Source organism: Trachypithecus francoisi, unplaced genomic scaffold (genome assembly GCF_009764315.1).
Source record: "Trachypithecus francoisi isolate TF-2019V2 unplaced genomic scaffold, Tfra_2.0 Lachesis_group5, whole genome shotgun sequence".
NCBI classification, from domain to species: domain Eukaryota; kingdom Metazoa; phylum Chordata; class Mammalia; order Primates; family Cercopithecidae; genus Trachypithecus; species Trachypithecus francoisi.
This window is the reverse complement of record NW_022681470.1, coordinates 17,270,518-17,291,942: the sequence shown is the minus strand read 5'-3', so window position 1 is coordinate 17,291,942 and position 21,425 is coordinate 17,270,518. Positions and strand designations below refer to the sequence as shown.

General features: G+C 44.5%; 1 protein-coding gene across 2 annotated transcripts; it reads right to left on the bottom strand.

The window, feature by feature from the left end:
• Positions 1-3,215: 3,215 nt before the first annotated feature.
• CUNH1orf131 (chromosome unknown C1orf131 homolog) lies at positions 3,216-21,425 on the bottom strand. 2 transcript variants are annotated; one of them, XM_033199895.1, is made up of 7 exons: positions 21,255-21,425; positions 18,722-19,068; positions 8,590-8,649; positions 6,446-6,541; positions 6,212-6,298; positions 4,934-4,986; positions 3,216-3,870 (listed from the first exon to the last, which is right to left on the bottom strand). In XM_033199895.1, the coding sequence occupies exons 1-7, from the start codon at positions 21,385-21,387 to the stop codon at positions 3,732-3,734; spliced, it is 915 nt and encodes a 304-aa protein (XP_033055786.1). In that variant the 5' UTR covers positions 21,388-21,425; the 3' UTR covers positions 3,216-3,731. The 2 variants fall into 2 exon arrangements, with proteins under 2 accessions (XP_033055786.1, XP_033055788.1); XM_033199897.1 differs by having other exon boundaries at positions 8,590-8,646.

The window sequence follows — 21,425 nt, the reverse complement described above, 5'->3', positions numbered from 1 at the left end:
TCCGTCAGACCTGCCGTCGTGCAAAGTTGGGTGGGCCCTGAGGCCATCCACGGACCTACAGGATCAAGCACCGCAGGCTGTGTGGCCAAAACCTGGATGCCTGTGACATCCCACTCTGTGTGCCGCTCCTCCCTCGGTCCACACCTGGGATCAGCTGGCAGAGCGGGAAAAGTGTTTCACTCCTGGACCAGCACAAGCCCAGCCTGGATGGCAGTTCTGTTCTATTCTCACTCAGACAGCAAAGTCAGCGTGGGCCCCACCCCCACCCCAGCTTGCGGGGCCCAGTCCAGGGCCTGAGTGCATAAACCAGTGAGCCAGTCAGACTTTCAAGACTCAGCTCTGAGCTCTGCTTCAGGAAGCCTGTCCACACTCTCAGATAAGCTCAGTTGGCTTCAGTGCTACCAGGTCCCTTTTATGTACGTCCACGTCACCACACACACTAGGGATGAGCATCTCCTCACCCCAGCACCACCTCTGATTTGTCATTGGTGCTCAGTAAGGGATGTCTGAGTCCTCCTGAGGACTGGAGCCTGAGCTTGAAGGATAGACAGGTTTGGAACATAGAATGTTCACACCTGATGCCAAGTGACCCTGTGGCCGGAAGTTCCATCATGGGCCTGGTCCTGTCAGACCTGCTGTTGTACAAAGTTGGGTGGACTCTGAGGTCATCCATCGGAGAGAAGGGGAGCAGTCATCCTAGCTGAGAAAACCCAGCAAATGATAACAGCGCAATTGCAATGTTGGGAGCAGCCAGGCCACCAGCTGGTGGGCGAAGTAGGTGGGCAGTGCTGGGAGGGTGTAAGAGGTGCCGATATGGAGTGGAACTTTGCTTTTTTTCCCCTTAGGCTGATAACAATCTAATGCTTCCTTTCACCATTGGTCCAAACGAGGCAATAAATGATTAAGGTAAGAGTTTCCACAGTTACTGTAATGATGCTCTTCTACTTTGTCAGCAGAGGAATTGGGCTCTGCAGCCAAGTCCTGGCAAATTCAGCTCGTCCTAAGACTAAGGTTCTGGAGACGTCCCTGTTCAGCCCCTTCACCTCACGCAATCCTGGCCAGCCACCATGCTCATGTAATGTGCCCCAGAGAGCACGTTGAACTGAGCCATGCAGATGCATGTATGGCTGGGAAGCAACCCCACCCAGGGGAAGATGATAGCATAAAGGAGGCAGAGAGTGCGTGTTTGCCCTGGATGCTGAGACCCTGATCCCTGCCCTGGCTGGCTACTGCGAGAATCTTGGTCGTGGCCCCGTCTTCCTTTGGATGCTCTTTTCATTGTCACTTTTCTCTGCTGCTGACCTTGCTAGGGGAAGCCTTATCAAATGGAAATAAGAGCATGGCCTGAAACTTGATCTTCAGTCCTTAAAGTACAGGTATGGTTTATGCTTTTAGCCCCTAAACCTCTAAGTGTTTCCAGAGCACCCAATGGTCAAAAACCTGTTCCTTAAATATTTACAGGCAAATTAAAAAGTAGCCAGACATGGTGGCTTGTGCCTGTAGTCCTAGCTACTCGGGAGGCTGAGGCAGGAGGATCACTTGAGCCCAGGAGTTCAAGTCCAGCCTGGGCAACATATTAAGACCATCTTGTCGCCACCCCCCCCAAAAAAAAAAAAGTTTTAAGTGAAAATAAAAACAAGCTTAGTAATTTACACCTGGAATTTGTATGCTATTCCAAAATGGACTACCCTGGGACTGTGGTCCACAGTCAGGCCAAGTGCTCAGTTGTCTGAGCCATGATGGCTCATGAGAATTAGGTCTCCCTTCATCTCCAACGCTGAAGATGAGGAGTTAAACTAATCTAGGAGCCATTCTCATGGGTCATTTCCAGCTCCTGAGATTTTTCCTAGTGTCTTTTTGTCATGTTTGAGATCTTCTACACCTTTTTAAAATTCTTACAGCCAAAATATATATCCTAATGAATAATGCCTTTCAAAATAAACCTGGAAAACAAACCACTCATTCCAGTTTTGCCGGCATTGTTCCAAACATTTTGCAAGTTCCTCATTTGTCAGTGTCTTCAGAGACAACATAAAGTCCCATAACAAAGTGAGCCATTTATACCTGATTTTTGGACCAAAACATTATCATTCACTAGGCTAGGATCAAAATTTTTTGGCAATTAAAAAAAAAAAAAGCCAGCCAGGCACAGTGGCTCACGCCTATAATCCCAGCACTTTGAGAGGCCGAGGTAGGAGGACAGCTTGAGCCCAGGAGTTTAAGACCAGCCTAAGCAATATGGCAAGATGCAGTGCCTACAAAACTTTTTTTTTTTTTGAGACGGAGTCTCGCTGTTGCTCAGGCTGGAGTGCAGTGGCCGGATCTCGGCTCACTGCAAGCTCTGCCTCCCGGGTTCATGTCATTCTCTTGCCTCAGCCTCCCGAGTAGCTAGAACTACAGGCACCCGCTACCACGCGGGGCTAATTTTTTTGTATTTTTTAGTAGAGATGGAGTTTCACCATGTTAGCCAGGATGGGCTCGATCTCCTGACCTCATGATCTGCCAGCCTCAGCCTCCCAAAGTGCTGGGATTACAGGCATGAGCCACCAGGCCTGGCCTACAAAACATCTTTTAAATTAGCTGGGTGTGGTGGCACATGCCTTTAGTACCAACTACTCAGGAGGCTGAGGCAAGAGCCCAAGAGTTCAAGGCCACAGTGAGTTATGATCACGCTGGGGCACTGCAGCCTCAGTGACAGATCAAGGCCTTGTCTCTAAAAAATTGAAAAACAGTCTGTAATCCCAGCACTTTGGGAGGCTGAGGCAGGCAGATCGCCTGAGCTCAGGAGTTCAGACCAGCCTGGGCAACATGGTGAAACCCCGTCTCTACTAAAATACAAAAAATTAGCTGGGCATGGCAGCGTGCGCCTGTTGTCCCAGCTACTGGGGAGGCTGAGGCAAGAGAACTGCTTGAACCCAGGAGGCGGAGCTTGCAGTGAGTCCAGATCGCAACACTGCACTCCAGTCTGGGTGATAGAGCAAGACTCCGTCTCAAAAAAAAAAAAAATTGAAAAAACAAAATTTTAAAAGCCCAAATTGTCACCATCATCGAAGACTTTTTTTTAATGTGCTACAAGCTTTAAGCAAGGGCAATATCATTAAAAACATACATATGGCTGCAAAGGTGATGAAGACTCTGATAGAAATAACATTCACTTGAACGTGGGCACAAAACTGTGTGTTAAAACCATCCATTATTTAACAGTCACAGGCACATATACTACAAACGTATTTTACTTATGTAACTTCTTCCCAAGTAGATTTTATACACATGGTAGGCTAAAAATTAAAACTGCTTTTCCACAAAACTGATAAATTATCAGATTCTTGGTTATTTCATGATATTGTAACATTAAATCATTAAAAATATTATAAGGCAATTTAACATAAACTACTAGCATTTACAAAACAGTAAAGTTATAAAAAATTGTATTCCAGGCAAATGCACCAAATACCGGTGAACATGAAACAGGAGTGAAGTCTGCTGGAGAACATTAAAAAACTTTTCAGTGAGTTCACTTCACATTCATGCTGCACTGGGCCTAACGCGTTCAGCACCATGAAACAGACCTTCAGCAGCTAGAGATGTTACTTCCGTCTGACTTTTTTTCTAAAATGAAAAAGCAGTCTGTGAAATGTGTGGTAAGAATGATCTCTCTAGAGTCGCACAGGGCCCAGGGCCACTGCGGTTGACTCAGTTGTTCCCATCCTCGTTTTATCTGAGAAAGGACTTCATTTGGCCACTCTGGAAGAATTTATTTTCTTGATATCAACTGGGCTCAGAATCAGTGTTCCGTTTTTGAATTTTCCAACCTGTCCAATCCGTCCATTTGATAAAATACTGGGAGCGGACTTCTTCTTTTTGGATTTCCTACATTTAAAGTGAGAGAAAGGTACTATAAATAGTCTTAAACTTACCAACAAGCATCGCAGTACCACCAACCAGGCCACTGCAGTCTGGCCTGCAAATTCCTGGTTGCCTGCCACGCACACCCCCTACCCCACTACGCCTTCCTGTGGTCCCTGAACATGCCACTGCCTTCCTGCCTCGGGGCCCTCGCCCTGGTTTCTTCTGAGAGGAATGTTCTGCTACCAGACCTTTCCAGGCTGCCCTTCTTCTTTGTTCAGTTCTCAGCTCCGATGTCACCTCCTCAGACTCATTTCCCAGCTCACCCCCTCCCTGTGGTTTTCTTTCACAATGCTCTCTTTCAGCTTCTCTACAATACTTGCCAGTACCTGGTATCATCTTACTTATCCATTTGTATGTTTTGGGGTGTTTCTCTCCCTACAGTGAAGCTCCCCAAGGGCAGGGATATCTTTAGTGTGATTACAGCTGTACACCAACACCTAAGGCACCCACATGCCTGGCACAAAGAGGCATTCAACAGATAGAGATCGGTGGCCAGAACAAATGACTATTTTACAGCACATACAAGTGCACTAGGAGCCCAAGAAAACAGGCTAAGACAAAAAGAGTCCGTTCTGAAACAGTAACTCAAAGAGACAGAAAAAGGCACTTGAACAAAAGCTAAGAAACAAGTATAAAGCAACGAAGTCAACATCCCTTATTCATAATTACGGTGCTCTATCTTACGTGGTATGTCAAAGAGCAGGCAATACAGACCCAGACTATGCTGCTGTAGCAGCACTCTTAGAACAGAAGTCTTTTCTTGGAAATGTAATACGCAGCTTTTCCACTAGTCACTTGGAGTGTCGGTGAAAAGTGGGAGATTGGAGAAACTTCCTAATTCAGTTCTCAGGCAGTTGTTTGATCTTGCACAATTTACTAAATCCTACTTTGATAAGGATAAATGAGAGAGAGTGAAGCACTCTAATGGGCTAGCAACACCACATACATTCAAGGCATCCTTTTCAGAACTAATCAGTAGGTTCATCCAGATTGTTCAACCCCAGGGCCTGATAAAATCACTCACCTGTCCTCCTGTCCTTTCCTCTTCTTTCTCTTGAAAATATCTGTTTCTTGGGCCTGATTTCAGAATTTAAGATCATATACACATCAGTAATGAATAATGGGATTCAAACAAAGGCAAGAGGTTTGTGACCAAGTCACTGAGATACCATTTTTAATATTTCTTTTAAGTGGGCATATTAAACATAACAGTCTCAAAGTTTTACCCTAAAACCTGTTCAAGAATGTGAAAGGCTGGGCCTGGCGTGGTGGCTCATGCCTATAGCCCTAGCACTCCAGGAAGCCAAGGCAGGAGGATCACTTGATCCCAGGAATTCAAGACCAGCCTGGGTAACACAGCAAGACCCCGTCTCAGTTAGAAAGAAAAAGAAAAAAGAATGTGAATGGCTATTCCAGGTGAGACTAATAGTCTTACACTGAAAGCTCAAATCTTCCATTTTAGGTGAAAGGTAGAAAGCGTAACATCTATTCCCCTTGTGGTTTTTCATAGGCCCTTGTGTTGTATACAAGGTTATACAATGTAAAATGCAAAAAAAAAAAAAAAAAAACACAAAACAACAACAAAAAAAACTAAGTGTAGAAGAAAGATCAAAGTAGCCTGCATTGTTGGAACAGGATTGCTATAGTTTGGATATCTAACCCTCCAAACCTCAGGTTGACATTTGATCCCAACATTAGAGACGGGACCTAGTGGGAGGTGTTTGGGTCATGGCAACGGATCCTTCATGAATGGCTTGGTGCTGTCCTCATGGTAATGAGCGAGTTCTCCCTCTGTTACTTCCCATTTCCCATGAGAGCTGTTTGTTAAAAAGAGCCCAGCACCTCTCCACGCTGCTGCTTCGCTCTTTCACGTCTCGCTCTTGCCATGTGATCTCTGTACACATGGGCTTCCCTCTGCCTTCCCTCATGAGTGGAAGCAGCTTCAGAGTCTCACCGGAAGCCAAGCAGATGCCAGTGCTATGCTTCCTGTGCAGTCTGCAGAACTATGCTCCAAATCAGCCTCTTTTCTTTATAAATTACCCAGCATCAGGCATTCCTTTACAGCAACACAAACGGACTAAGACAAGGAGCTTGCTATTTCAAAGCAAATCTTGCAAGTAAGTATGCCAGATTACTTGGCTGGTATTACTAAACAGAGCTAACTTGAAGAAGTGGAGAGCATGGGATCCTTTAACTCTGGTGCCTTCATTGCTCTCCAAGCAGCGGCTTCTGGCATTCCACTGTGTCAAAGAGCATCCATCTTCCCATTCTAGCTGAATAAAGGACAGACCATCACACCTACCAGTCTCTTTTCTTCTTCCTTTGCTGCCTTTTTTTCTTTAATTTGCTCCTGTAAAACCTTGTAATTCACATAACTCTTCTTAGGAGGCTGTCATGAAAGAACAAGGAAACAAACCATCATATTTTATTCTGCAAAAATGTGCCAGTGTCCCTTGCCCTGACTTGCTCTTGGCTTTCCTTGCTCTTGCTTTTTTGGCATGTTGTCTGGTGATGAAAGGTAGCAGCAGCCCCTCACCTTAGCGCCCAACATAATGGCACGTTCCTGTTCCAGGATTCTCTCCTTTCCTTTTCCATAACCAGTGATCCCAAAGCGGTGCACTTCTAAACGAGCCTGCGGACACAAAGCACAATCAGACGCAAGTGTGTTCCAACAACTCCCAAGAAAAAAACATATTGCCAGAAGTAATGCATTTCAGATCCACTGCTCTGCAATAACAGCACATAGGAATAATAACTCCACTGTCGTGTGGTCAAAGGAGCTCTATGGAGGCTCTCCTACCATATACCATCTCTCACAACATCTTTCTCCCATTTTTTTCCTTGGAGACAGGGTCTTGCTCTGTTACCCCCACAAGATGGAGTACAGTTAAAAAGAGGGGTGATCATGTCTCACATGTCTCACTGCAGCCTTGACCTCCTAGGCATGATTTCCCGAGTAGCTAGGACTATAGGCACGCACCACCACACCCAGCTAATTCTTAAAAAGTTTTGTAGAGAAGAGGTCTCACCATGTTGCCCAGACTGGCCTTGAATTTCTAGGCTCAAGTGATCCTCCCACCTCAGCCTCCCAAAGTGCTGGGATTACAGGTGTGAGCCACCGTGCCTGGCCCTCTCCCATGGTTTTTTTTTTTTTTTTTTTCTGAGACAGAGTCTCGCTCTGTCGCCCAGGCTGAAGTGCAGTGGCATGATCTCGGCTGACTGCAACCTCCGCCTCCAGGGTTCATGCCATTCTCCTGCCTCAGCCTCCCGAGTAGCTGGGACTACAGGCACCCGCCACGATGCCCGGCTAATTTTTTGTATTTTTTAGTAGAGACGGGGTTTCACCGTGTTAGCCAGGATGGTCTCAATCTCCTGACCTCGTGATCCGCCCGCCTCAGCCTCCCAAAGTGCTGGGATTACAAGCGTGAGCCACCGTGCCCAGCCCTCTCCCATGTGCAATTTGAACAGCTGATACAAAGAATTATCTCTGCACAAAGTAATAACAGAGCCAGGATTCAATGCAGAGCTCTGTAGTTAAGAGCTTTAAGATGCTCTCTAAAACAAGCCATTGTCCATAAAGGCAATAATTTCAACTGAAAAACACCTCTCCAAACACACACACTCACACTTAGAAACCATTTATCACAGCAGCTTCAAACATAGATCCATAGTTTTAGAAGGAAGAGAAAACGTCAGCAATACCCACTCTTAGTTGTCGGATTACTTCTTCCCGTCTTTTTTCTTACGTGCTCTTTAAAACATTACAACCACAGAATATACATATCCCCATACTTAGCATTGCATCAGTGGCATTGTAGTCACAAAACCATCATGTATTAAATGAGTATATAATACTCAATCAAGTGAGTGCAGACCGGGCGTGGTGGCTCACGCCTGTCATCCCAGCACTTTGGGAGGACGAGCCAGGTGGATCACTTGAGGTCAGGAGTTCAAGACCAGCTTGGCCAACATGGTGAAACCCCACCTCTATTAAAAATACAAAAATTATCTGGGTGTGGTGGCACATGCCTGTAATCCCAGCTACTCGGGAGGCTGAAGTGGGAGGATCACTTGAATCCAGGAGCCAGAGGCTGCAGTGAGCCAAGATCCTACCACTGCACTACAGCCTGGATGACAGAGGGAGACTGTCTCAAAAAAAAAAAAAAAAAAGGGGGAATGCAGTATGATTTGCTTAACCATTTTCCCAACTTTTAGACATGTAAAATAATTTTTAGATATTATAAAACTGTTAATTTTGGCCAGGTGCAGTGGCTCATGCCTGTAATCCCAGCACTTTGGGAGGCCAAGGCGGGTTTATCACCTGAGGTCGACTAACATGGGGAAATCCCATCTCTACTAAAAATGCAAAAAATTAGCTGGGTGTGGTGGCAGGCACCTGTAATCCCAACTGCTCAGGAGGCTAAGGCAGAAGAATCACTTGAACCCAGGAGGTGCAGGTTGCAGTGAGCCGAGATGGCGCCATTGCACTCAAGCCTGAGCAACAAGAGTGAAACTCTATCTCAAAAACAAAAAACCGTTGATTTTTATAATATCTAACATTTATACTACACAGTTTGCATGTCATGTTATAAACTTATAATAAATTTAATACATACATTTACAAACAAATATTGTAAATAAAATTAATTATAAATAATTTAACAATCTCAAAGTACATACCTTTTCTAGGTTAAATTCTTGTATATCCACATCTCTCTCCAAAACACCAGATTCAGTCTGCTGAGAGAAAAAATTCTTATTTAGATTATCTGTTACTATATCATTATAGTATCTATCACCAAAAGAGTAATGTTTTAAGGAACCTGAAAGTGACTCTCTCACACCCACTAGACTGGCTACTATCAAAAAACCAGAAAATAACAAGTGTTGGCAAGGATGTAGAGAAACTAGAACCCATGTCCTGTATTGGTGGGAAAGTTTTACCACGTGGTATAGGCATTGGGGAAAACAATGATCATGGTTCCTCAAAAATTAAAAAATAGAATTATATGATCTGACAATTCCTCTTCCGGGCATATACCCAAAAGAACCTGGAGAGATATTTGTACACCTACATTCATAGCAGCATTATTCATAATAAATGCAGAAGCAACTCAAATGTCCACCAACAGATGAACAGATATTTTTGAACGTGGCATATACACATGCTGGAATATTCCACAGCCTGAAAAAAGAAGGAACTCCTAACCCATGCTACAACATGGATGAACCTTGAAGACATGATGCAAAGTGAAATAAGCCAGTCACAGAAGGGTATGTGCATGATTCCATTTTATGAAATACCCAGAGGAGTCAAATTCACACAGACAGAAGTTAGAATGGCTGCCGCCAGGGGCCGGGGGGAGGGAATGGGGAGTTGGTGTTTAATGGGTATAGAACATCAGCATCAGTTTGGCAAGCTGAGAAGAGTTCTAAAGATGGATGGTAATGAGGGCAGCACAACACTGTGAATGAGCTTAACACTACTGAACTGCACGCTTAAAAATGGTTAAAATGGGTCGGGTGCGGTGGCTCATGCCTGTAATCCCAGTACTTTGGGAGACTGAGGCAGGTGAATCACGAGGTCAGGAGATCGAGACCATCTTGGCTAACACAGTGAAACCCCATCTCTACGAAAGGTACAAAAAATTAGCCAGGCATGGTGTCAGGCGTCTGTAGTCCCAGCTACTCGGGAGGCTGAGACAGGAGAATGGCATGAACCCGGGAGGCGGAGCTTGCAGTGAGCCGAGATCGCCTCTGCACTCCAGCCTGGGCGACAGAGTGAGACATCATCTCAGAAAAAAAAAAAAAAAAAAAAGGTTAAAATGGTCAATTTTACATTCATGTGTATTTCACCACAATTTAAAAATTGGAAAACAGAAAGAAACCTTGAAACTGGCCCAGATGGCTAAATGTCAAAAGTAATACAAGCATGTTGCTCAAAATCCTAATTAACAACAGAAGAAAAATAAAGACTACCTTTTAGGGTCTCAAAGCTTATAAAAGTGATGATGAGAAACTGAGAAAAAAAGGAAAGCTGGTAAGAGAGCAATGCCTAAATCTCACATATCACATACAGAAAATTCTGCTTGCTGCTTGCTGGGAGGGTTTAGGAAAGGAAGCCTACGAGCAGGAATTTTAGAGGGTAAAATTTAGAGAGTAAAACTGCTATATTCAAGTAATTATTTCTTTCTTCCCTCCCATCTGGTCACTAGAGTAATGGGCTAAACAGTTCTTTCAGGAACATCAGATTCCTAGCATGGTGGAGATTTGGTTTATAATTCCTAATAGAAAATGATGCTGCTGCAAATGCCCCCAAAATACATGACTCTTTATAACAACCTGTCCCCTGCCCTACCTGCCAAGAGGTGCCTATCACAACGGCACCATGTACCATTGTCCACCAATGGTGGCAGTCCACCCTGCAACTACACAGTCCACGAGGCAGCCACAGTGGAGTCCACTCGCTCTCTCCTTCTCCAGGAGCTGTGCTTCCGCTTAGCCTGGTTCCTCATCCCCCACCCTAGCCTCCAACACCGTATTTAAGGTGTGTGGGTTTGGACAGTCAGTCACTTCAAGTTTTCATAGACGATGGCTCCTGTCTCCCTATGAAATGACTCTTCAGATGATGAGGACCTCTGCACTTAATTCACAGGGGAGTTATTATGATAAAACAGGATAAAGTGTAGTAAGTGTGTGGCACAGGGTCCAAAATACAGCAAGGCTTACCCAATGCTCTTATTCCTAACGGATCTACTGACTATTCCGTCAGCAGCATCACAGGCATCCACTGTCACACCGGACACTGACTGGCTCTCCACAGGATTGGGGTGCTGATGGTAACAGAGGACGGGACAGCAGAGGACCACTGTCAGGGTCCAGGAGTATGGCCTAGCTCTGTGCTATTAATCACAACAGACGCACTTTCCATTTACTTCATCTTCCTTCCTGGCTTAAGATTTTCTCCAAACCTGTCTCCCACTTGGCTGACAGCATCAAGTGCCTTAAGTAATACACAGGCATAGCATGGAGGACTCTGTGTGAGCCACTTCCAATTTATCTACCCCAGAAAGAGTCTTCTTCCTATTCCATGACTGGAAAAAATTCCACATTTACTTTCAAGTTATGATATCTTTTCCACTGCCATGCACATCCAATCTATTTACTACGACCATATTTAAGCCCTAAAAAATCAAACAAAACCCTGTATACTGTTCCCAGATCTCCAAGATCCCCTAAGGTATTTACCACCTTTTCTAAACATTTAAGTAATTCCTCTCTTTCCTCCTACCTGCGTCACTGAAGTAATGGCTAAATCAACTTTCTAAGTTGAACATTTCCATTTCTTTTTTCTTTCTTTCTTTTTTTTTTTTTTTGAGACGGGGTCTCACTCTGTTGCCAGGCTGGAGTGCAGTGGCGCTAGACACGTCAAATTTCTAGCAATACTGGAGATGTCATAGATGGTTTTGGCTGATTTGTTACTAGAGATTAGCATGAGAATGGAGCAATTTAAAGAGGATTTCAGCACAGTAATAAAATTCTTGGCCAACCGTATGACAGCTACTATGAGGTTGAAACCCCTCGGCCCTGGAGAGAGACTGGCCTACAAAAGAGAGGAGCAATGTCAGGCCTCTCCTAGTCCCTGCTGTCCCCATCAGCAGCCACAGAGAATACCTAATCCCCTGCACCTTGGCCGTGGGGACACCAGGGCTGAAGGGCCGACTAGACCAAGAGCCCCTTGGTGGTAGCTCTGGCACAGACACGGATACCTCGGTGTCCTCATCCCTCGTTAAACAGTTCACCAGAAACATCTTAGTTTTGTAGCTATTGACGGCTTTTTGAGAAAGGGTCTGAGGTCTAGATCTGTGCATGTATCAAACACAAACTTTTGGGGAAAAAAATTCTTGGCTCATTATTTCACAGATGCTGAGTCCCTATTAGCACGACCCAGCACTACCTAATTTTTATTTTTATTCATAGCTTGAGAATCACTTCAGCACATTATTCATAATACATGACCTGACTGAGAAACCATCAGTGGTCTCCTCGGTTTTCTTTCCCCCCATATTCTCTGCGGTAAGAGGCATTACTGCCCATAGGCAATACTGGGTCCTCCTCTACTTCCAGGCACACAGGCGACTCACGCTTCCCTGTCTACTTGATGCTAGGAATGCCCAGGTGGCTTTCCCTGGCCAAAGAAACACGAGCAGAGGGGGTATGTGCCTACTTCCACGTGAAACCCTTAAGAGCCCTTCGTTAACTCCCCTTTCCTTCATTAAAGCAACTAACAACCCTCCAGATGGTGGCACCCCATCATCCCGGGTCCCTAGATGAGGATGATGTGGCACAGGAGACCTGCCTCTGCAAATTCCAATGGCCATGTAACATGAGAAAAATTAACTTTTGTCTTTTAAACCACTGGGACGTAGGGATTACGTCTAACCTATCCCAACTAATCTAGCCTTACTATCCCACACAAGGAGAGGGATATGTATGGAGATTTTGAGAACTTATATGTTGGGCAGGGAAGAAGGAGGAAAAGCTAGAAAAAGAAAGAACTGTTTGGAAGAAAAGTGAGAGATGAAGGCAGGCAGACCACAAGACTCGGTGAACCTGTCTATGGGATGATTTAGGTATTTTCTCTTACGCGGCTGTGATTTTCTTTTTTTTTTTTTTTAAAGTCTATTAGTTGAAGAGTCCAACCAACCTGTCTCCAGTTAGAGAAAGAGCAGCTCGGTAAACAAACGCTCTTTTAAAAATGCAGGCAGCTGTATGAATATTAAGAAGTTTGTTCATACCTTGATGAGTCTAAATTACTTCAGCTAGATTATTTTCTTCCTAACACCCATCTGACACTGCTCTACTCAGGAACAGGAAGTCTGGCGTAAAAGTAATAAGCGGCACTGGAGCATGGAGGATTTCCAGGTGGAGCACTGTGCAGTGGGCTACATCCATATTTCGGGGAAGTATGGGAGCTGCAAGAATTTGGGGAACGATCAAAGCTGTCAGACGATAACTTGTGAGAAATGTCTCTATGTCTCGTTATGGCTCAGAGGCAGTGTACTCGTGTCACTCAAAAGACAAAGAGCAGAGCCTAACCTCACCTATGCTCTCTCTAGTACAGCAGTTAAGTACACAGTGTTGAAGCCAGAACGCCTGGGGTCTGAACCCGACCTTTGACACTTACTTCAGTTCTATAATCCCTTATTTGGCATCCTTAGGGTCAGGTTCCAGCTTTAAAATTCAGAAGTCTTTACATTTTAAAAAGGCAAAACTGAACATACTGAATATTACAGACCACTTTCAGTAGGGTCCAAGGCAGTAACTCATAATTAAACACATTAGTATTTCTGTGGCAATATCAATGAATATTCATACTAAATGAGACAAACAAAAAAAAATTTTTTTTTTGAGAGGGAGTCTTACTCTGTTGCCCAGACTGGAGTGTAGTGGCATGATCTCGGCTCAATGCAACCTCCGACTACTGGGTTCAAGTGATTCTCCTGCCTCAGCCTCCCAAGTAGCTGGGACTACAGGTGCCCGCCACCATGCCCAGTTAATTTTTGTATTTTTAGTAGAGACAGGGTTTCACCATATTGGCCAGGCTAGTCTTGAACTCCTGACCTTCTGATCCACCTGCCTCAGCCTCCCAAAGTGCTGGGATTACAGGCATGAGCCACCGTGCCCGGCCAAACAAAAATGATTTTTAAAAGCTTTGTCAGGTTTTTCTGTCAAATAAATTTGCACCAATCTTAAAAGAAAAAAGATCAATCAAATTGTGGTTTCCAGAGCTCTGGGTGTTCGGAATTGTAGATATGGGGCTGTGAGGTTAATGTTTAACTACAGGCAAGTAACTTAACCTCTTGGAAGTCTCAAGCTCCTCTGTGAAATGAAGACAGGTCCCAGGAATTGTGAGGCTTGAGACCATAAATGAGTTAATGAATAAACACTCTCAGTACACCCCTCATAAATGAGTTAATGAATAAACACTCTCAGTACACCCCTCATAAATGAATTAATGAATAAACACTCTCAGTACACCCCTCATAAATGAATTAATGAATAAACACTCTCAGTACACCCCCAGTAAGTATTAGCAATTCGCTATATGCTCAGGGGCAGCCTCCATGTACCTCAGTCTCAGGATGCAAAGGTCCCTTCTGATCTACAGAACACTATTCTGTTATGTGTTTCTTATCTCTTTCTTATCTAAGGCCACAAAGGAGGCTAAGGTTCCTGAAACAGGGCCAGTGAATGATTCACGTTAAAACAGCCCAATGCTAGCTATGGAGAAATGGGAGCGACACAGCCCTAAGGGCTGAGCAACACACAGGCGTGTTAAGCTACATCTGACACTTCCATTGCTTAAAGCGTAAGAATTTTCTTCCTTACAGGCAGTCTTGCACCTATGAAAGAGTAGGTTTCCCCATTCATTTTTTTGAGATCATTAGTCCAGGCCATGCTGTTTGAACCTGGACCACTGCAACAAACCCCTAAATCAGTCTCCTCATGCCTCTTGCTATTGCTCCCTTATAATCCATTTACCATATAGGAGCTACAGTGATCTTTTTAAAATGTAAATCAGATCACCTCATGCTCTTGCATGAAATTCTTTGGTGGCTTCTCATGTACTTAAGACTAAAGTCCCAAGGCTCACTACTGCCTATGAGACCCGGCAAGAGCTGGTCTCAGCCTGTCTCTCTTGTATCAGCACCAACCATTCTCCCCTCTGTCCTAGTCCTGCTAGACTTCTTCCAGCTCCTTGAACATGCCAGGCCTCTTCACACCCCACAGTGTTAGCAAAGCTGTTTTCCCCTCCTTGGCTCGCTCTTCTCTGTCCCATTCACCAGCACCATTTAATACAGCATTAGCCTGAATGCTGCCTCCTGAGAGAACTCCCTGAGCACTGTATCTAGACTAGGTTCTGCATGGTACTCCACGAACCTATTTGTTTATAATTCTTTCTAATTATATTATATTGCTCGACTCCGAAGTAGATTGTATAGTATACTCCATAAAGGCAAAGCACTATTACCTTCTTCACTGCTCCATCTGCAAGGTCTGCAGAGAGCAGGCACCCAGCGATTGCTGGAATAAGTGGAGGAATGAATATGTGATCTCTTACTATTTCCAGTCAAATTATTGGTATAGTCACTACATTAAAAATGGGACATGGGCCGGACGCAGTGGCTCACGCCTGTAATCCCAGCACTTTGGGAGGTCGAGAAGGGCAGATCATGAGGTTGAGATCGAGACCATCCTGGCCAACGTGGTGAAACCCTGTCTCTACTAAAAATACAAAAATTAGCTGGGCATGGTGGTGTGCATCTGTAGTCCCAGCTACTCGGGAGGCTGAGGGAGGAGAATCGCTTGAACCCAGGAGGCAGAGGTCGTAGTGAGCTGAGATCGGGCCACTGCACTCCAGCCTGGTGACAGAGCAAGACTCCATCTCAAAAAAAAAAAAAAGGGACATGATGGCTGGGCACAGTGGCTCTCAAACCTGTAATCCCAGTGCTTTGGGAGGCCGAGGCAAAAGGACTTCTTGAGACCAGTGGTTCAAGACCAAGCCTGGGCAACAAAACAAGACCCAAACTCTACAAAAAATTTTAAAATGAGCCAGGCATAGTGGTGTGCCCTATAGTCTTAGCCACTTGGGAGGCTGAGGCAGGAGGACGGCTTGAGCCCAGGAATTGGAGGCTGCAGTGAGCTATGATCGCACTACTGCACTCCAGCAGAAGTGACAGAGTGACACCCTGTCTCTAAACATAAAAATATATATATATAAATGGTGGCCAAGTTCCCAGATAAACCCATGAAAACCTGCTTCAATGCACAAGGCAGCTTAATCATAGAATTTATAGCACAAGTTCTGGAAAAATAAGGTCATTTCCTGGGTCTAGGCAGGGCTAGCTGGATTGTTGTCCAACGCATCATCCCCTTCTTCCTTTCTCAAGCATTCTCTAAAAATGACCAGTTGATGCTACGATTGGTCATGGAGGTTATCATTAACCATCATATATTTTTGCCACCCATGTCTGTTTAACTGCCCTGTAATGGCTTAGAAGTTTTTAGAGTACAAGGGCACAACTATACTTTCCCATGTTACATAAACTCAGCACAGATGGTGTATTCCAATTAGCACCAGCTGGCTGACTACTCTTTTACTTAGCATACCCAGAATATGCCGTAAGAACTAGCATTATATTCACGTGTATTTATTTCCACACTGCAATGGCAACATTCTGAGGTCGTTTTACGGGTGTATGTGTTTTTAATGTGTCCACGTTCTATCTCCTTAACCAGACACACTCACATTTCAAAGGACACATTTAAAAAAAAAAAGAAGAAGAAAGGGCACAGCAACAATGACAAATGAAAAATTTCATTAAGGTCAGGAAGTTCAAAATGTAGAGTGAGCTGAGGCTCCTGAGAAAAGCCAACTTGAATGCACAATGGCTCGCTTGGAACAGGAAGCAAAAGACAATCTGACAGACTGCCATGGATGTTCTATTATTAAGCAACAGGGAAATGCAGACTCATTCAATCCCAACTCTTCTGTCCTTTCTATTAAAAAAAAAACTTTCCATTCCAGAAAGAACATGAGGGAACATAAGAGGAAACTGAAGTCTGAGACACTTGAAGAAACAAGAAAGGGTGCCTAAATGCTTTATGTTAGTTTAAGTCTTCAAATGCTGAATTATATTGCAAAGCAGTGCTCTCCAACATTTTTCACATCATGACACATACAGAAAATACCAGTATTTGTAGGATACACTGGGGTAGTGGGATATGGCCAGCTTCGGGGCTCTGGTTGCGCCAAACACCAAAGAAATCCACTTCTTGACCCACCCATAACAGTTACCAGAGCCTTAGTATTTGGAACATAAGAGTTAAGAAGCTTATCGAGAATCCTAAAATAAAGGTAGATACAGTTATAGATTCACTAAAAATCTTTTTTTTTTTTTTTTCTGAGACAGTCTCGCTCTGTCACCCAGGCTGGAGTGCAGTGACACAATCACAGCCCACTGCAGCCTCGACTTCCTGAGCTCAAGCAATCCTCTGGCCTCGGCCTCCCAAAGTGCTGGGATCACTGGTGTGAGCCACCACGCTCAGCAAGCAGAATGCACTAAGGATCTTTGAGGAAGAGATGCCAGTGAGCTTGACGTGAAGTGCTACCTGAATTTTAGAAAAGATTATACAGATGGTTTTTAAAACCATAAAGATGCGGCAAGCACTGGACACTAACATACATTCACACATTCATCAAGAACAATGCAAGCCAAACTATCTTTGTAGTGGGTAGAACTGTGCCTCTAAAAACATATGGCCATGTCCTACTCCTCTTCAGAACCTGTGATTATGATCTTATTTGGAAAAGGATCTTTATAGCACAATTAAACATCTCAAGAGGAGATCATCCCAGATTCAGGGTGGGCCCTAAAGCCAAGAGAAAGGCAGAGGGAAACATGAGACTCGGGGACACAGGGATGAAAGCCATGTGAAGACAGAGGCAGAGATTATAGTTATGTAACACACCACAAGCCAAGGAAACTCTTAGAGCCACCTTCTGGTCAGAGGCAAAGGATTCTCCCCCAGAGCCCTCAGAGGGAGCATGGCCCTGCCAACAATTTGATTTTGGACTTCTGGACTACAGAACTATAAGAGAATATATTTCTGTTGGTTGAAGTCACCAAGTTTGTGCTAATTTGTTAGAGTGGCCTTAGAAACTAATACATACAATCCTTACTTTTTTGTTGATAGACAAAGGTTTGCAGGACATGGGGGAGGTTACAGAAATGGAATAGCAATGAATTTGTCAAAGCCATTATGACATGCTTGTCAATAAATTAAAAACATCTGGGGCCGGGTACAGTGGCTCACGCCTGTAGTCCCAGCACTTTGGGAGGCCATGGCGGGTGGATCATGAGGTCAGAAGATCAAGACCATCCTGGCTAACACAGTGAAACCCCATCTCTACTAAAAATACAAAAAACTAGGCAGACGTGGTGGCAGGCGCCTGTAGTCCCAGCTACTTGGGAGGCTGAGGCAGAAGAATGGCGTGAACACAGGAGGCAGAGCTTGCAATGAGCCAAGATTGCACCACTGCACTCCAGCCTGGATGACAGAGCAAGACTCCGTCTCAAAAAAAAACATTAAAAACATTTGGAGGAGAAACCACACCACCCTTGAGGACTGAATTTTGGGTCAGATTTACAAGTTCAGTCTGAAAAGGATTACTGCTCAGAAAAATCAAATTGCTTTTCCACCAGCATTGCTTTTCCTCAACAGCAAGAATTTCTATATATTTTGTTCACTGCTATATCTCAGTGCCTACAACTGTGGCTAGCACATAACAGGAACGCCAGAAAGAGTTGCTGAAAGGGTTAACTCAGCAGGCCTGTGTTTATCAAACCCTGCACATTCTCAAGAAAGTCCTATTTTCACCACTGGCAGTTGGCTGGCTCCTGAGAATTGAGCAATTAGAATATTCTGCCTGATCAGAGTGTTTTTGCATACCTGAAGTCTTGAACCACTGCTGTACCAAGTTTTCCCAGACTGTTTATACTAGCAATGTGATTGATGGTGAATACCTGCTTTTCACTGGAGGTTTAGAACTTGAATAACTAAGGTCAGTCTATAGGCCTACATGACAGATAAGGGCTATATGCTGTCTTGGGTCCTGTGAGTCCTTTTGGCAAATCTGCAGGCCTAAGGATAGTCAGGCATTCCTGCCACAGTCTAAAAAGCTACTCACCTAATACTACAGTACCAGGGGTTTCACCGCGTACCTATAAGCTAACCAACTCATTACCTTTGTGCTCTTGTTATGATCTGGCGTCAATTTTCTTTTTTTATTTCTGCTGTGAAATTCTACCACTTCTACTTGTTCCCTATTGTTCTTTAGGGAAGAGGGATAAACTGCAGCAGCAAGGATCTCTGGTTCTGAAGAGGGACCTGTGGGGGTCCCAGCAGGAGCACAATGCCGCTCTTCTCTAAGTTCCTTGAAGAAGTTCGAAGCACTCTTCCTCTGGCCTCTTATGGGAGAACCAGGTAGGGGAGATGGCACTGCTGCCAAGGCTGCTGCAGCCTCCACATCTCTCTTCTTGTTTTCCCTTTTCTTTTTGATCTTCTTCTGTTCTGTTTCACCTTCCGTATCTCCTGTTTGTTCAAACACAGGAAGGAAAATAAATATTTTCAGTCTTAGCTATCATCAATATCCAATCAGATGAATGTACCTGTATATATTCCAGGGCTATATGCACCTAGAAGCACACACAAAGAAATAAACTATTTGTTTTCCTTCAAATAGAGTGTATTTGCAAAATGCAGAGAATCCAAAATGTGGTCATCTTTTCCTAGGTAACTATATTTATGTTTTCGACCCTTATTAGTACAATCACTTTAGTCCCCACCTTGGTCCTTACTCAAAGTGTCATCACAGCAATAGTCCCCAGGGCTGGTAATCCCAATTGGCTTTATACTAAAAATATCAGGCACTGCAGCCACTGTTTCTTTTTAACACTCTCCGGGTTACAGGAACATGGAACCCTATTTTCTTTCACAGTTAGGAATTAAGATGAACCTAAGACAACTGGCTCAATTTGAATGCCTTTGTTTTCTATTAAATTCTCTTATTTACTCTATATTTCATTTGTTCAAACTCTAACCAGTCACCTGAAAGTTCTCACCAGAATCCTAGGCATCCTTACCCACATGCATTACAAATACCAGAGAGCTCTCTAAATTACCAGCTGTTGATTTATGCTTGCTACTATTTGCTTAATCTTTTACACAATAAACATTTAAGAGCCAGCTAAACTTTGGCATTAAGGATATAAAAATGAATACACACATTCAATGCCTTCAGAGTTCCTACCATGATTTCCAGCCTGTGTTGACATAAATTATATTATTTTGCAGAATAATCTTTTCCTCTAGAGTTTAAACTTCTCAAGGTCAGAGACTAAGTCTTCTCTGTCCTCCAGTATGTCCAAGGGCACAGAAATACTAGTGAATACAAGCGTGGGGTCCGGGGCTAGAATCAGAATCCAGGCTCTGCAAAAATTACCAGTTAGACAACCTGTATCAGGTTTCATGAACCTCTAGCACTTGTTTTTACATTTGCAATCATGGGATTTATGACAGTGTCTATTTTATGAAGTTGAAAATTAAATGAGCAAATACATGAAAAGCATGTGGTATATGGCAAGTTCTCAATACTTTTAATTATTATTCCTACTGTTTAGGTGAGCTTAGTATTTTGAGCAGTCGTTCCAAAATAAAAATAGCTTTTAAAATATCACGCTGTAAATTTAAGAAATGTGTGTTGTCCTGAAATCTAATGATTTTCCTTAGTGCATGTGCAAAGGGTGTCACCTTCTCCCGGGCAAGCTCTTCAGAGTATGAGGCACTGTCTTCCTACTGACACGCCATGCGACTTTAATGGGCTCTTTTATTTTCCTTTTCCCCCATCAAGATAAAGAAGGGAGAGTAAAAGGTTGGCGTACTTGTTTAAAAAAAAAAAAAAGGCCGGGCGCGGTGGCTCACGACTGTAATCCCAGCACTTTGGGAGGCCGAGGCGGGCGGATCACAAGGTCAGGAGATCGAGACCATCCTGGCTAACACGGCGAAACCCTATCTCTACTGAAAATACAAAAAATTAGCCGGGCGTGGTGGTGCCCGTCTGTAGTCCCAGTTACTCGGAGGCTGAGACAGGAGAATGGCGTGAACCCGGGAGGCGGAGCTTGCAGTGAGCCGAGATGCGCCACTGCACTCCAGCCTGGGCGACAAAGGAAGACTCCGTCTCAAAAAAAAAAAAAAAAAGTTGTGAAAAGGACAACTCGCCAAGGACTATATCTCTGGCGAGGGACACACAAGGATGAAGCTGGTGAATTATCCAACAGGCCCGAGGTCCCAGAGCGAAATGACACTATCGCACCAAAGTCAGGCAGGTCTTGGGGGTGGCATGGGGAAAGGGGACATCCCAGAGCTCATGGAAAAGTGGGCTACTTCGGGAGTCCAAGGTCCTGTGTGCACTGCCCCCGTTAAATCGGAAAGCCTCGGTGCTTCCTACAAGAAAGTACGACGGTCCCCACACTTGGGGACGAGTTGGGGACGAGTTGTAAGGTCTGACGAATAACTCGACAGAGCCCGGTCAAGGGGTGACTTCCGATGGAGAAATGTGTTCTGCATCCGCTACTGGAACCAGGTGGGACGAAGTTAAGGGTGGTTGACATGCAAGAACCTTTAGCCTCAAAGCAGAGGCCAATTCAGCGCGAGCCGCACAGGAAAACCACGTTCCTCAGATCTGCTCTCCACGTGGGCTCCTGGGACCCCGCACTCACCGAAGTCGTAAAGGTTCTGGAGCAGAGCGTCAAGAAGTGTCGGAGAACTGGGAGGCGTGGCGGACCCCGGGCCTTGCTCCTGCGACATTGTGGGATCAACCGAGGAATCAAACCTCATTCTGCCGCGCTGCATCCCCGCTTCCGGGTTCCGCGACTGCGCGCATGCGCCAT

Bases quoted from the DNA above. Each gene is read 5' to 3' on its own strand.
- CUNH1orf131 (XM_033199895.1), bottom strand. From the start codon at position 21,387: ATGCAGCGCGGCAGAATGAGGTTTGATTCCTCGGTTGATCCCACAATG. The intron at 6,542-8,589 runs GTATGTACTTTG...TTGTGTCCGCAG, and splicing joins AAGAATTTAACCTAGAAAAG to GCTCGTTTAGAAGTGCACCG. The intron at 3,871-4,933 runs GTGAGTGATTTT...CTTTAAATGTAG, and splicing joins AGGAAAGGACAGGAGGACAG to GAAATCCAAAAAGAAGAAGT.